General features: G+C 39.5%; 1 protein-coding gene across 8 annotated transcripts in view; it reads right to left on the bottom strand.

Moving 5' to 3' along the window:
• Window positions 1–14441, bottom strand: part of TRPM1 (transient receptor potential cation channel subfamily M member 1) — a 125230-nt gene that overhangs the window by 58506 nt on the left and 52283 nt on the right. For 4 of the 8 annotated variants that reach the window (XM_072933728.1, XM_072933729.1, XM_072933726.1 and 1 more), the window contains exon 4: window positions 12946–13038. The exons of 1 other annotated variant lie outside the window; for it this stretch is intronic. In XM_072933728.1, the coding sequence (XP_072789829.1) occupies window positions 12946–12948 (3 nt within the window). In that variant the 5' untranslated portion in view covers window positions 12949–13038. Of the gene's footprint in view, window positions 1–5132; window positions 5787–12945; window positions 13039–14441 lie in introns of those variants that run through there. 3 more of the 8 variants (XM_072933724.1, XM_072933723.1, XM_072933725.1) reach the window with 1 other exon arrangement.

The raw sequence follows: 14441 nt of genomic DNA, 5'->3' as shown, positions 1-14441 counted from the left end.
GCATTAGTGGGTTTATTTATTCCAACTACTAAAGCTTCACCAACAGCAAAACATTAATACCATAGGATTTATTATGGGAGAGGGAAGTAATGATTAAAATTAACTAAGCCACAGACTGGAATGGGCACTAATGACAAATGTGCTGGGTCAGCCATGTCCAACAAGGTAGTTATTTCCTTCTGCTATTTCCTGAATGAAATACACAAATGCACCAGTAATCCTGAGCTCCTGGAACACAGGCTCAGCGTTCCACAGAACTCCTGCTCCTGGGGAGGGCTCTCAGGAGGCGGCTGCACCTGCAGAGGCCTGAAGGGATCAGGATCCTCACAGCCAGGGCTAACCTCCACTGCCAGCCTGCCCCAGCAGCTCCCTCCCTCAGCAGGAAACTGAGGCAAGAACAGCAGAGAGAAGAGGCTGAGCAGCAGAGATCAGGCATTCTTCTGGGCCATGGGGGGCATCCTTGTGGCTGTGTGCTTGGGGGGGAACCAAAACCAAAGATCCTTTCAGATGAGATCAGTGTGGTACCAAGCCTGCCTGCCCTTGGGTCCTACAAGGACCCTCTTTCTCCCAGCTTTTTGGTTTACCAGAAATCTACATGCAGCACTATTTACCAGCAGAACTAGCTTTAAAACACAACAAAAATTAATGTTACTTTGATGTCAAGATCCTCCTGCGAAGGTGCAGGCATTTCTCTGGCAAATTAACTATTCTCAGGACAGACAGCTGATACAGCTCTCTAAGGATGAAAGACAACAGCCAGAGTTACTTGTGTTTGGTGAAGGCATGTCAGGTCATCTCATGTCAGTGTTTCAATGCTCAGAGCTAGTGATTTAGGAAAACACTGACTTTTCACCTTTCAACTGCTCTGTTTAAACCTAAACCTGACAAATACAAACAAAAAATGTCTGATCTGCTTCTGGGAATGAGAAGAATCAGGATTTTGTAAGCATGGCTCAACAGAACTGTGAAGTGAAATTAGAACTAAATACAAAAGCATATACAAAATTCAACAGCAAAATCAAAATATTCTCAACTTGGGATACTAAGTGTCAGGCTAAAAAAATCATAAAATATAAGACTAATTCCAAAACTAGTGAGCTCAAGCTGCTTTGCACAATTCTGTACAATTTGCAGCTAAGCTGTAGAACATCTTGGTGAAGGATTCTGTGCTGACTAAAAGGCAACAACTTATTTCACCTAAATACCATCAATATTATCTCTGGTCCACACAGTCCCTACCTGAAGTATCTCCATCTAGGAGCAAACTCTGAGGGAGAGGAACTACATCTTCCCTACTCTGCAGCACTCCCTCAAGAGTGCTCTTCTAGCTCTGGGCAGCACAGATTTCTGAGCTGACCCAGAACAGCCTCACACCTGACCTCTGAATGCAACAGACATTAAATGGAAAATAACTTGTCAGCTAATGAGCAATACACCTGACTCCCACCTGGATTTATAATCTTCATTGTCATGAGTAAATGCATGTCTATAATTGAAAATATTTAGGGGACTCACTTCAATAAAACATAGGTAAATTATTAAGTGATTAAGATGCAACTTCAAAGCAGCAAACCCCAGGCTCTGAGCACTGATCCAGCTAATCACATGCTGAATAAATCTTTTAAAAAGCTTTGGAATTTATCCTTTATTCTTCAGTTCCAAACTTAAAAAGATTGTATATTTGCAAAGATAAAACATAAAAATCACCACCAATAATGTAGAACTGGACAAAGATATTTAGTACTTATTGTGAACATCAAGCCTAAAACCAAATGCATTCCTCTTCACCTGTCAATCTCTGTAAAATACCTTAAGAAATAAACCAACATAGAAGTTAATGATTGTATTGTATTAGGGTGATTGTCATAATGACTGTATTAGGAATAGTCTGTGGTACTTTGCATCAGAAACAACAGAGGATCAACCACTGAACAACTCATTGCTCCCTTTTCTTGTGAAAAAAAATTTTTAATACATGACCTGCAACAGGAAAATCGGGGAGGAGGGAAATTAAATTCAACTAAAACCACCGGAAATAAAACATGGAAAACATTTAAATGTCTATTCTGTTAAAAAAATTACAAACAGTACATTTAGTAAAGCTTAGTAACCACTGCTCGCTTTCCACTGGCAGGGGCTTAAGCAGCTATTAATCACATGAAAGTAGATATTAAGGAATATTAATCCATACCAGCTGTTACATCTTTTACTGCGTGCTATTATTAGAGATTAATCTTTATAGAACAAGGCTGCCTTTTCATGTCATTTCCAAGAGGATATCATACAAGCTGATACTGCTTGACAGCGCATCTTCACAAAGAGTTTAAGCAAGCAGGTGCTAATGATGACATGGTGAAATTTTATTCAAATTCATCCTCAAAATCCAAGCCATTTATTCTCAGAGGAGACACTGTCACTGTAATCAATTGATTAGTTAATTTTTGTTGTGGCTGCAAAAAAAATTGCTATTACAGCTTCTATTTACACCAATAGAATCAGGATATTCTCACAGTGATATTGAATCTTCTCTTATGGAAAGTTCAAGGCCAGGCAATTTTTTTATCTTCAGTATCTGGGAATTAATCCAGTTTAAAACTTCTAACATAATCTAGCTGATAAAGCCTTAATGAGGAACATCCAGGATTTTAACAGATTTTTAACAAAACAGAATCAACACTCTGAGCATAGAATTCTCTAATGAAGCATAAACCCCTGTCAGGTGAGCCAGGTTGTTGGAAGAGCAATTGCTTTAATTATTGGGTACACTTCATAGGTGACTGCATTTGCACACTCCAGAGAAATTCTAATTTGATCATGTTGACAGAATGCTATTAAAATCACAAAAAGCATCGCACTCCTCCAAAAAAGTAAAATTACTGGCAGAAAAGGCCAGCATTATCCATTAAAGATTATGAGATTAGCAGGAAAAATAAGCTCCTAATCAATTTATTGAGTTTTGGATAAGATACTACCAGCTGCACTAAGGAAATCAGTTGTCATAGTTACAGGAGAAAAAAAAAAATCAATATTCTCTGTACCTGCAGTCTCCTAATTTTCTTAAAGGAGACTCTTCTCCAATTGTGTCACAATTGATCATCAGAATATCTCTGGTTTTTTACTAATTTGACATTAGATTCCAGACTGAACGTGTAGTGGTTTTCTAGCACAGCCTAAATGGTGAGGAAGCAGCTCTTTAGTCTGGGTTGGACTGAGTCACTGCTCTGCCACTCTTCCCTGCAATTCCCTCAGTATCTGCTCAGCAACCTCTGCCCTGTCACCCTCCCCAGATTTGCTCAAGTGCTGCAGAGGTTCCCTTTTCTCACTGCCCATGTTCTGCCTGGGCAAGCTGATGTGCTGCAGCTGCTGGCCCCAGCCTGGGCAATCTGGCACGTACAGCTGCCTTTCACAGCCCCTGCTACCTGTCTTTAATCCTCTGTACTCTCCTTTTCATCTGCTGATGAACCAGCTGTTGGTTATGTAACACTGGTTTCCAGGTCTTTTCCACTTCTCACAAGCAAGTACATTCAGATATTGCTATTTCCTCTCAGCTTCATGACACTTTCCAAGACCAGCTGGCTCTCTGATTCCACCCTGCTAACGCCTGTCTACAGGACTTCTCCCATCTCTAAACTGGATTAAATTCTAACTCTACAATGACACTTCTGCTGCTCAATAGCAATAATTTGCCTGCTAACAGCTGGCAAAAGCATGGGGCAGAAAAAAGTACTGACAACACAAAAAAATAACATACATACTAAGGAGTAAAACTGTGGCTCAAATGTAAGCCCTTAAGCAGGTTATCTCATGGCTTACTTTTTATTTAGAAAGAGGCTTGAAGCAGGGGGGTATATGATCAGAGGAATATTAATCAGTTTTAACCAGCTATAGCTTTTCTAACTTTTCCATTAATGTAGATCATAGAAGTTGCACTAGAGATTGGGACCCACATACAACAGAACTGCTTCTGTGGACAAGACACATTAAAAAAACAAAGGAAAAGGGAGTTGCCCAATTTCACCAAGTAGCAACAAAACAGTGAACAAAGTAGCAACAAAACTGCTGATATAATCCACCGCATTGCCCATGAAACCCCTTTACAATGTTTTCTAAGTCTTGCTTTACTCTGATGCCTATGTTTTTAATCTCATTTTTATTTCTTTAGATTAAAAGAATTTCAATCACTTGTAGAAGTGATTCTAGTAATGCAGAGTCTGAAATGAAAAAGTACCAGAAAGCTTTTGTTCTCTAAGGCAATGGCTGATTCTTCAAACATAGGACCAGAAAGCAGTAAGTAACCCAGTCCACATCCCCCACTGCAAGATCAACTAACCTACTATTGCTACAAGAGACATGAACTTCCCATAAAAATTGTTTTTTCCTTTGTTTATCCACACTTGTGTTTTCTAGGCCTCTTACATCCTGCATCTCCTGCTACTGTAAAATGATCCACCTCAGAAGCACTGTAGCACCCATTTGTTGCTCTCTGTGCTTGACAGGCAGAGATTTTCAATATTCATGAGCATTTGTTTCAGTTTGTAGTAAGTATCCACCCTTGACAGATTCCTTCAACTACAAACACTACACTTAAAGTAAAAACTGCTCAAGGCTTTCTGCTCTGATTTTTCTCTATTCAGAGCTGCATTAGGCTTATTTGAGTCTGCCACTGAACAGATGCTGTAAGCAAGAACCAGCAAGAAGGGCAGTATGAACCAAGCAATCATGGCAGATTTTTTGTGTGAGACTAGGTGGAATTCATGTTGGGAAACCAGCAGCAGAGCACAGTTGCAAAAGACACAAATGCATGCAAGTCCCACAGTTGCCAGAAGTGAATATAATCTGCTGAATAGAACAGCAGCATATTGCTGAAAAGTAAAAAACATTATCCCATAATTCACAAGGTGACTCTGACACAGTCCACGCCATGAGTCCTGCACAGAAGTCATGTCATGTACATATCCAGCTGGGGGGCAGGCTGCACTGGCTGTAAACTCTGGGGGTTATGCAGTATTTGCTCAGACATACAGATGTTCTATGAGGTGCTCCTTGTAAGTAACAGCTACCATCAGTTTTAAGAATTTGCCAAACATTTGGGCTTTAACTAAAAAAGCTCCCACAAAACTCATGACATTCACCTTGCTGAAAGCCACCATGACATAGCAGTTGTCTGTAGGCAGCACCTTGGGCAGAGCTACAAGAGGTTTTAACAGCAACATAGTGCAAGGGTCTTGCCACTGATTCCATGCTTCTATCCTATCTTGAGCAGCAAGCTTCCATGCCTTTGTGGTAACCTTTCCTTGGTGCTCCAGATCAGATATTCACTGAATGCACACACCAGCTGCTTCTGTTGGATGTCTGCAATGCACTGACTTGTAGGGACAGGGTTTACTGCAATGCTGCGTGACTGACTATTCTGGATGAGTCATTCCTGCAGAATAGAGACTTGAGTCCTTAGGAACAATTCCTGACAACAGAGAGATTCCTAAGAGCCATACCTTGCAGTGTCTGTCTTGAGAAGAAACAGGATGTCAAGAAAAAGGCCATGGATGTGCCAAGGAGGACCTTTTGGTTCTACATCTCAAACTGGACAAATCCTCTCCCATACTGATATTCTTCCTTTGGAGGGTGTGTCACAATAAAACAAAAGCCTTATAACCCACCTGGCCAATTGTACAGCCTACTTAGGGCGTTGAAGGATTTATTTCCAGTTCCTATTCAGATCAGCTGGTGCTGTGTAACACATCCTCTATTATACATGTTTTTCACAATGCTCTTGTCCAGGCTGTGAAGGACACTGCAGTATCAAACCAACACTAAAACCCCTGGTGTTGATCCAGCAGGTCAGGGAAGTGACAGAGCCTGCAGAAAGCTCTCTGTAGAAAAGATTTGTCAAAACTGGACCAAGTTATACATCCAACTATAACATATTTCAGTTTCTCTTAAGAAAACAGCTACTCTGATACAAATTACTCCAATCTGACATTTCCTTCTGTCATTACAGAGAAGAGCATAGGCTGTGCTGCTGTGTCTCACTGTAGGACCTTGCACAGGTTGCTAACTCATTTTGTTCACTTGAAAAGAGGCAACTGCTAACCTGCTGACCTGTTCTTCAGACATAAGTCTGCTTCTATTTCTCCTTATGGCCATGAAAGTTTACCTATGGTAACAGTTTAATTATTGCCCTGTTGTTTTTTTGAACATTAACACTGACATACTCAGAAATGAATTTTATTATGTCCCAGTTATTTTCTCACTTCCATCACTCAAAAGACTGCCCAAAATGTAAAAAACACAGTATTTTTATCTCTTGAGCCATTGACTGAAATATTGGCACATGTCTTAATCACAGCAGAAATTTGGGGGGAAAAATTTGAAATTCTCAAAAGGAAGGAGTATGAAAATTATTTCACTGTTACCACAGGGTCTGTTTAAGCATAACTGCAATATTAACTAGTTGCATAAAACTGCCAAGTATACCATGCTAAACCTAAACCATCAAAAGATAGGCAACTTGAAGCAATAACAGCTGCTTGACTAATAGTTTAGGAGCAGAAAGTGAATTTATCCTGTTAGTCTTTTTCTTCCTATTTGAAGTTTAATTTTATGGTAAGAAAGCACACGAAACATACAATTTGATATTAACAACTGCAACTCACTTCAAGGGACTTCATACCAATTTTCAAGCTTCATTTTCAAGTGGTAAGACAGATCAAAACAGTGACTTAAAGGGAAGACAAAGCTGGTTTTCTGCCAAGAAGCTACATTCTCTCTAATCTAAGTGAATGTATTCATCACTGGTTTGTCTAGTCATTTACAAAATACAGCACAAGTTATTTGCCTTAGTCTGAATAATAATATTTTCTCTTTTTTAATCCATGGAAGTTTTTCCAATAAATCACTGGGTAATGCTGCACTACCTTAAAGATATTACAAAGATCCATTACACTTCCTATAGTAGTGCTGTTGAGATTTTTTTACATTTTCTATTGCATTTAGATAAAATATTATTTAAATTTTTTGTTAGGCATCACTGTAATTTCCTGTACTACATAGCTAGGAAGGAGACAGTGATAGAATACATTAGTGGCTCTATAAAAGCTTAAATCTGAGCATCTGGAAGGCTTGTACTGAATATACCCTTATACAGATAATCACAGAGAATTTACAAGCATAGAAGAATTATAGGCAACGAGAAATAAATGCAGAGTAAAGCTGTTTAAATAAAAAGGCTTTCTCTTCAGAGGAACAGAAAATGAGTCATAGCAGGTATATCTTAAAAACATTTAGATCAAGTCAGTGGAGATAGCAAGCAGAGATGAAAGCATTGTTTGGTACTAGAAAAGTAATTTGAAGTAATTCCCATTAGTGGGAAAGACAGAGCAGTGATGGGCACCCAGATAAGCTGCTTCTTTTGTTAATAAACTGAGATGTTTACAAGACAAAAATCAAAACACAGACACACAAGGACACTCCTTTCTTAAACATCATGGGTTTCACATGTCATTTAGAGCATTCTCTGTTGAGGCAGACAATTATACATTTAATTGTACAGTAAGTAGCAACAGCTGGCTTTGTAAAACTGCTCAGGAAATAAAATTCTATCTTCCTCTACAGTACTGTTGTCAAAATTAGGGGACTGCACAGGAAAGCTAAGGAGAGTAAAGAGCTAAGCAGTATACATTTTTAATAGCCTTGGTATCCAGCACTACTGCAGTAAAAACTGGAAGTTAAAATCATGGGCCAGGACCACACACTGTTACACATTCCTCATTAAAACAGCAAGAGCGAGAGTGGCAAAAGGGAAAAAAGATTAGAGTGGCAGGTGAAATTTTCATTATAAACCTCAATCACATGGCTTTAACCATTTCCTGCATAGGTTTTCCAGACATCCCAAAGCACTACACCCATTCAAGACCAGTTTCAATTCCTGTTTTCAGCTGTATCATTAGCAAAAATTAACATTCAATACAAAACACTCTCAAGCACCACAGTGCCCAGTTTCCTGCCTGGAGATGTCCTGACCTCCAGAGATGAGCACTACCTGCCTGCATGACAGCACTGTGCTACTGACATCAGAGAGCCAACCTACATCATTTCTGGCAGAAGTAACACTCACAGCCTATTAAATAAGCATAACATCCAGTTTTTTATTCAACTCTAATAACTTTTTTCACAAAAGGTAAAGTTTCTGCTTCTGAAATGAACATTAAAGCAAATAAACACCAAAAGAATTAGGAAGATTAAAATAAGCAAGCCATGAAAGGAATTTTCAGCTTTTGAAAGACAGCCTTTTCTTATAATAAGAGGTCAAGAAAACCAAAATCTGAACTGTGTTCCTTTTACCTTCACTTGACTAGTCTTTCCCATGGGAACAGTGGGACAAAATTATGCAACTTTTGCCTGGGTATATCACTCTGACTTTATTCCTTTCAAGAAGCAAAATGCTTTGCAGTATCAAAGCAGGTCTGGGGACATTTTAAAAGGGAAATACTTTTCCATTTCCTTTATCTTTATTTCTTTGTATTATTCAATTAATAAAGTTAATACTACAAGCCTATGAAGCTGGGAGTCACCTGGGGGACAAAGCAAGCAATACACACTTATTCATGAAACTCAAGACTCTTGAGGGACATCCTGGTTTGTCATGAGGCACGAGGATGCAACTGTGTAAGCAATGACAAAATTATCCAAAGTAACACTTGCTAAGCATTAACTGACATTTATTTTGCCACTTTGCCTTACATCCATCAGAGGAAGAAAAGTGAACCCATCACAAACACCTTCTGTTTTGATCCCAAATGTTTGGGCTTGGCCCTGGTGCCAAGGAAATTACAGCTGAAGCATATTTTTTTTTTCCATCTAGCATTCCTTGTCTGTAACTGGGCCTGTAATACAGGTATTACATACAGCCTGACAATCTCTAGCAAGGAGAAGAGCTAGGTTCCACAGTCAGTACATAAAAACCATTGCTGTAAATCTATAAATTACTTTATACTGAAATGGTGCTTGGAATTCCCCTGGTAATGGCCCATGACCATCAGTCTGAGCTGAAGAAGCCCCACAACCACAGACACATTCTCTCTTGTAATCACAGATGACTACGACCAATATTGCACAGTACAGAAGAATCTTCTTAGAGAAGGAAACATTTTAATACATACTTAGTTGCCTGTGTGGCATTTTCTTCTCAGTTTATATTCCTCCAAACTTCCTTTCACCCATTTACTTAGAATCTGACTAACACTGTGATGACAACCAGCAGAAATTAGAGATAAGAGGGCTGCAGGCATTCAAAGAGTAGACAAAAACTATTTCTGATTATTTGCATGGAATCAGTTTGAAAAAGTCCAGTTGAGCTGGAATCTAAGTAATCCTGAGCTGAAGTTAAGTCTGTATTTGTTGTAAAAAGAATCTATCAATCTATGTACAAAATACGTACATATGTTCTCTTAATAGCTTGAAAACAGTGAGGAAATGAATTCTTACTATTCATTTACTACATGCAAGCTTAGGTTAATAACAGTGAGTTCATACATTACTTTTGTCTTCTTTCTCCTGCCTTGTTTTTCAGTCATAACCTACACAGCAAATACTCTAACCACAGACTGTATTTCTCATAGACTCTGTCACTGTAGTTCAGTGAATCACATCAAAATCTTGTACACATCCTACCAGTCTTCCCATTTACTGCATTGAAATTGGTGACAAACACTGAGTATCAATAGTCATCAAAATGATTTTGATATGGATATGAATAATTACAGGCTAGCCCTGTACAGTGATATTTAACCCAAAGATCCTTAAGAGAGACACTTGTGAAAGAACTCCTGTAAGAGGAATAAGATTAATTGCTAGAACCAGTGCAATGAACACGACTGATACCTCTGAGACTCAAACAAGCACCAAGGGAATAGTTCTCATTTAGAACAGTACCAGCTGTTACAAGTAAGAGGGCCAAACAGTGCCTCCCGCTGTTTCCCTCTGGCTGTACTATTTGGGTAATTGCAGACTTACCCTCTGTGATCCAGATGCTGAGCCTTTAAATGAAGTGCGTTTGAAGGAGCCGCTCATCCTCCGTAAGGAACCTGTGAACTTCCCTTTCTTAATCCCCTCCATAACGGATCTAGCACCCCAGCATCAAACAAAACCCTGATTTCAGTCACATAGTCTGAGCAGGTTTTCTTCCTGAAGCCAACAATCATTAAATTAGTGCCTAAATAAAAAGTAAGCCAAATGCATAGAACCAAATCAAAGCCAAATAATGAGACTTCTGTTCTGATATGGACCCTGTCACAAGTGCTACCAGCAGCCAGCCAAGCAGAAAAACAAGGCAATCCACTGATAGCAACTGCTGGCCCCCTCCCTCTTCTCAACTGACTCTATAATCAGGCTTAATGCACACAGCTTCTGCAAGCTATGGTTTTTAATGGACAGAGATTTAATAAATGGTGATTGAAGGTAAATCTACTTTAGAAGCAGCAGCCCAAAAGGTTTTTATTTGTGCAAAGCACAGGGCAGTCAGATGGAAATTGTTTTGGTATCAGTAGAAAGGCACATGAAAAGAGCAGATGGTCCTCAGCAGACCATGGGCTAGAGGCGTGGTGGAGCCCTAAAGGATAACTGCTGATGGCAAGTATGCCTATACCAGGCACTACTCCGGGATGAGAGTGACAAGGTTTTAAAAGCAAACAACCCATAAGATCACCAGTCAGATTCTATCTAATTAGGGAATGAGGATAGATAAGGTGTGGTGTGTATCACCTTCATGAATTTTCATTAATATCTCAATGCATCTGTTCTGTACTATTCTGCCCAAAATGTGCAGAGTGAGAACAAAAGTAGTTAGGAGAGGGTAAATAAGAAATGACGATGAGACAAAATACTTTAAAAGAACATCTAAGTTATTATTGACTAGGAAATATCTAGTTGGCTCCAGAAGACATCAGCAGGAAGTTGTTAAGAGTCTGGTTTAGAAAAATAAAATGGATGAGAGTGCTGAGAAAACAGAGATCCATCTCAGAAAAACACACGGGGATGGCAGATTTGTAACTGTGAGGTTAAGTCAGAACCACTAAGTTAGTGGATTTAGTTAGTCATACTTTTCTCTTTATGATAGATTTTTAGGTTCATCCCTTTGTGCCTCAGTAAAGTTGGCATAGGTGCCTGCTTGCAGCTGGTTAGAGAAGGCACAAAAAACTGTGCTGGAAAGCTAAAACAAAACAATGCGGAAGAGACTGATACACAGATGCATCAAATTTTTTGTTCTGGTCAGCAAAGAACAAAAATAGGGACACAATCTTCAAAAAGCAGGAATTTAGAAAACAAATCTATTCTTCAAAACACAGTCTAGAATGCCAGTAAGGAATTAACTCAGTGCCTTTGGATGTGATTCTAAGATGTCTGAGCTCCCTGTTCTTGGTGCACTTCAAGGACCACTCTGGATTTTTACAAGTCATCAATACCAAAGGGATGTTTGCATTCAAGAGCCAGATGAAAGCAATCAGTGCAACAGAAGCTGCTGACTACTAACCCCAGTTGAAAAATCAGGCAACAAAGCTGATGTTCTTGCAACACTGTGTTTATATAACACTTCATGGGCCATTTCCACTAGACTGGGAAACAGACACGCACCATGCTGGCACTTTAAACAGCTCTGTGACTGAGAAGCACAAGTTGAATAGATTTTCCAAAAGAGCTTGTGGTTTTAGGAGTGTAGTCTCACATTAGGAAACCTTTTAAACAAATGTTATTATGAAGGTTCCTGTCTCATGTTGGAGTTTTCTGCTTCATCAGTTGAGCTGATTCAATGGTTTGTGTGGCCTGGATCAGATCTGTGTAAGCACGTGGTCTAAATCAGCACAGAGGGAGGAAAGCACAGTAATCTCTCACCACAGGATACTGCTGGACAACAAATGAATATTTGGCACAGTGTGGAAGTGAAAAACCCTTAAACTTGTTCTGAAATGGAACAATTCATGATATCAAATGACACACTTGTCCATCATCCTCCACATTTTGTAACGAAATAAAATTGGTCAGCCTTGAACTATGACAAAAATAAGCACATACACCCCCATAAAGGAGCAAGCAGAGTGCAGGCAACACTCTACCTGCAAGAGTCCATCATGGTCCTTGACAGCCTGTGTTCTTGGAAAAGCAGGATGCACCCCTTTCAAAGTGCACAGAAGTAACACACTAAGACATAAGTAGTTGTACATCTTATTGATACACCATGGGAATTTAACATCTGCAGTCATGAACAGATCCATGTTCCAAAGGCCCTACCACAATGTATTTTTAAAAAGTGAAAAGTTTGGTTAGAGACAACTGTAGTTGTTTCAGCACATAGAAAAAAACCTCAACATTGCTCTTGCTGTTCACAGAGCTGTATTCCATGACAACACATAAGAGATGGTTGATGTCAGTTTAAAACAAAAAGCAATAGATTTAAAGTTTTGATCTGTAGTCCATCATGTCAGCTGAAATGTTTGCACTTAGCCTAGTAGTCAAACTACTACTACTAAATATGGAAAGCCGCAGCCCATAATCCAGTGAACTTTATTTACACTGACAAGAAGGGGTAAGATAGGCTTAGACCTATGTAAAGACCTACATGTATGAGATATGCAGAAGTAGGCCTTCCTTCTCTTTGCATTTAATATGAGTAGTAAACTCAACACAAGTTTCTTTCATAAGCAATGGATTATAAAAATAAAAAAGCCTTAAAGCACTTTCAAAAAATGGGATGTCTTAAAAGAATGTTTTCTGTAAAAAAGCATGCCATTTTGGTGTCCTTTGACATTTGTGATACAATATAAAAATTTCAAGAGTCATATTTAACTGAAAAAACAGCCTAGGGTCCATTACACACTCAGCAGTTCTTGACTCTTTATTTTGCCCCCCTGAAGCAAAGCACAGACAGAATACTGCTCAGTGCTGGTTACCTACCATGAGAATGAGCACTCTGGAGGTCACTGGGGACTGCTGGGTGACGAGTTGACTTCTGTAAACTACATATCTTCAAAGCACTGCTGCAGCAACCTAGGCAAGAGCATATTCGGATTAAATATTTAACAGTTTACACAAAAACTCAGCAAGTGACTGCCAGCTGACAGCTAGAGGGAAGAGGTTCCATATTATCAATTCTACACCTAAACTCAGAAGAAGACTGGGCCACTTTGTGGTACTTTTACTTTTACTTGAGCAGTCTGTTTCTCCATTCTAGAGCCTTTCTTATTTAGCAACTGTCTGCCTCCTCTCTCTCTTGCAAGGAAAATAGCAAGTTTAAAAAAAATTAAAACAGTTAACGAGATGTGGACAGAAAAGATAAACAAATAACCTCTGTTTGTGCCAGTGGGCCTGTAAACTGGTGCCCACGTGACCACTCTCACATATGAGAAATAATCTGCACTAATCATATAAATAACAAACGCCATGCTAGTAAGTAAAAAACATATGCAAGTAATCTTATATCAATCACCTGCCATGGGAGTAGAAACCCACCATGTCACACTGTCACCCCAGCCTTGCAGGTGATCAACCATCAGCTTCCCTGTATTTGTAGAATCATAGGAAAATAAACCAAAAAACAGTTGGAGCAACTTGTGAAGCTCACCTAGTCTGACCTCCTATTCAAAGGAGAGACAACCTGAAAGTTGGATCAAGTGGTCAAGGACAGTTATTTCCAGTCCTCTGGGTAAACTGTTACAGTACTTCACCATTCCCCTACTCAGAGGATTTTTTGATTATGTCCCTGGGGAATTTCCCTTGCTACACTGCACTTCTTCTGCACTTATGACAAGAATCTAGCTCCATCTTTCCTGTAACACTCCTTTACTTAGTGGAAGACTGCAACTTAATTCTTCCTTAGTCCCCTTCTATCCAGACTGAACAAGCTCTCCCAGCCTATCTTTGCATCTGGCACTTCCATTCTCCAACCACCCTCATCCCAAGGGTCCCCACAAAGATATTTGCAAATCCTGTACTGAGGGGCTCCCAAAATAAAGACAGTGTTCCAGATGCAAACTCCTAAGTGCCAGTCAGAGGGAACAAACATTTCCCTCTCACTAACACAGCCTTCAGCACTGCAAGGGCACTCTGCTGTCTCACCTTCAATTTGCTCTTCACTGGGATTCCAGGTCCTACCAACACAAAGGCTTTGCATTTGCCTTAGTAAACTTTTATTAAGTTTGTGTTAGTTGATACCTCCAGCTCGTTGGAGAAACAGCCTCCAGCTGTGTTCCCTTGGTATAGCTGCAAATTTCCTACAGGTGCACACAGCCCATTTTCCAGCTATCAAATACGTTACTCTATATTGGCCCATTCTTTATCACATTTTACATAGGAAGTCATATTCAATCTGAATATTAAAAACAAAAAACTTGTTCATCTTAGCAGTTTAGAATGTGCTGAATTGAAGCAGACAGAGAACTTAGGAGTCTGAA

This window comes from Taeniopygia guttata, chromosome 10, assembly GCF_048771995.1.
Source record: "Taeniopygia guttata chromosome 10, bTaeGut7.mat, whole genome shotgun sequence".
Lineage (NCBI taxonomy): Eukaryota > Metazoa > Chordata > Aves > Passeriformes > Estrildidae > Taeniopygia > Taeniopygia guttata.
This window is presented reverse-complemented; position numbering and strand designations above follow the sequence as displayed.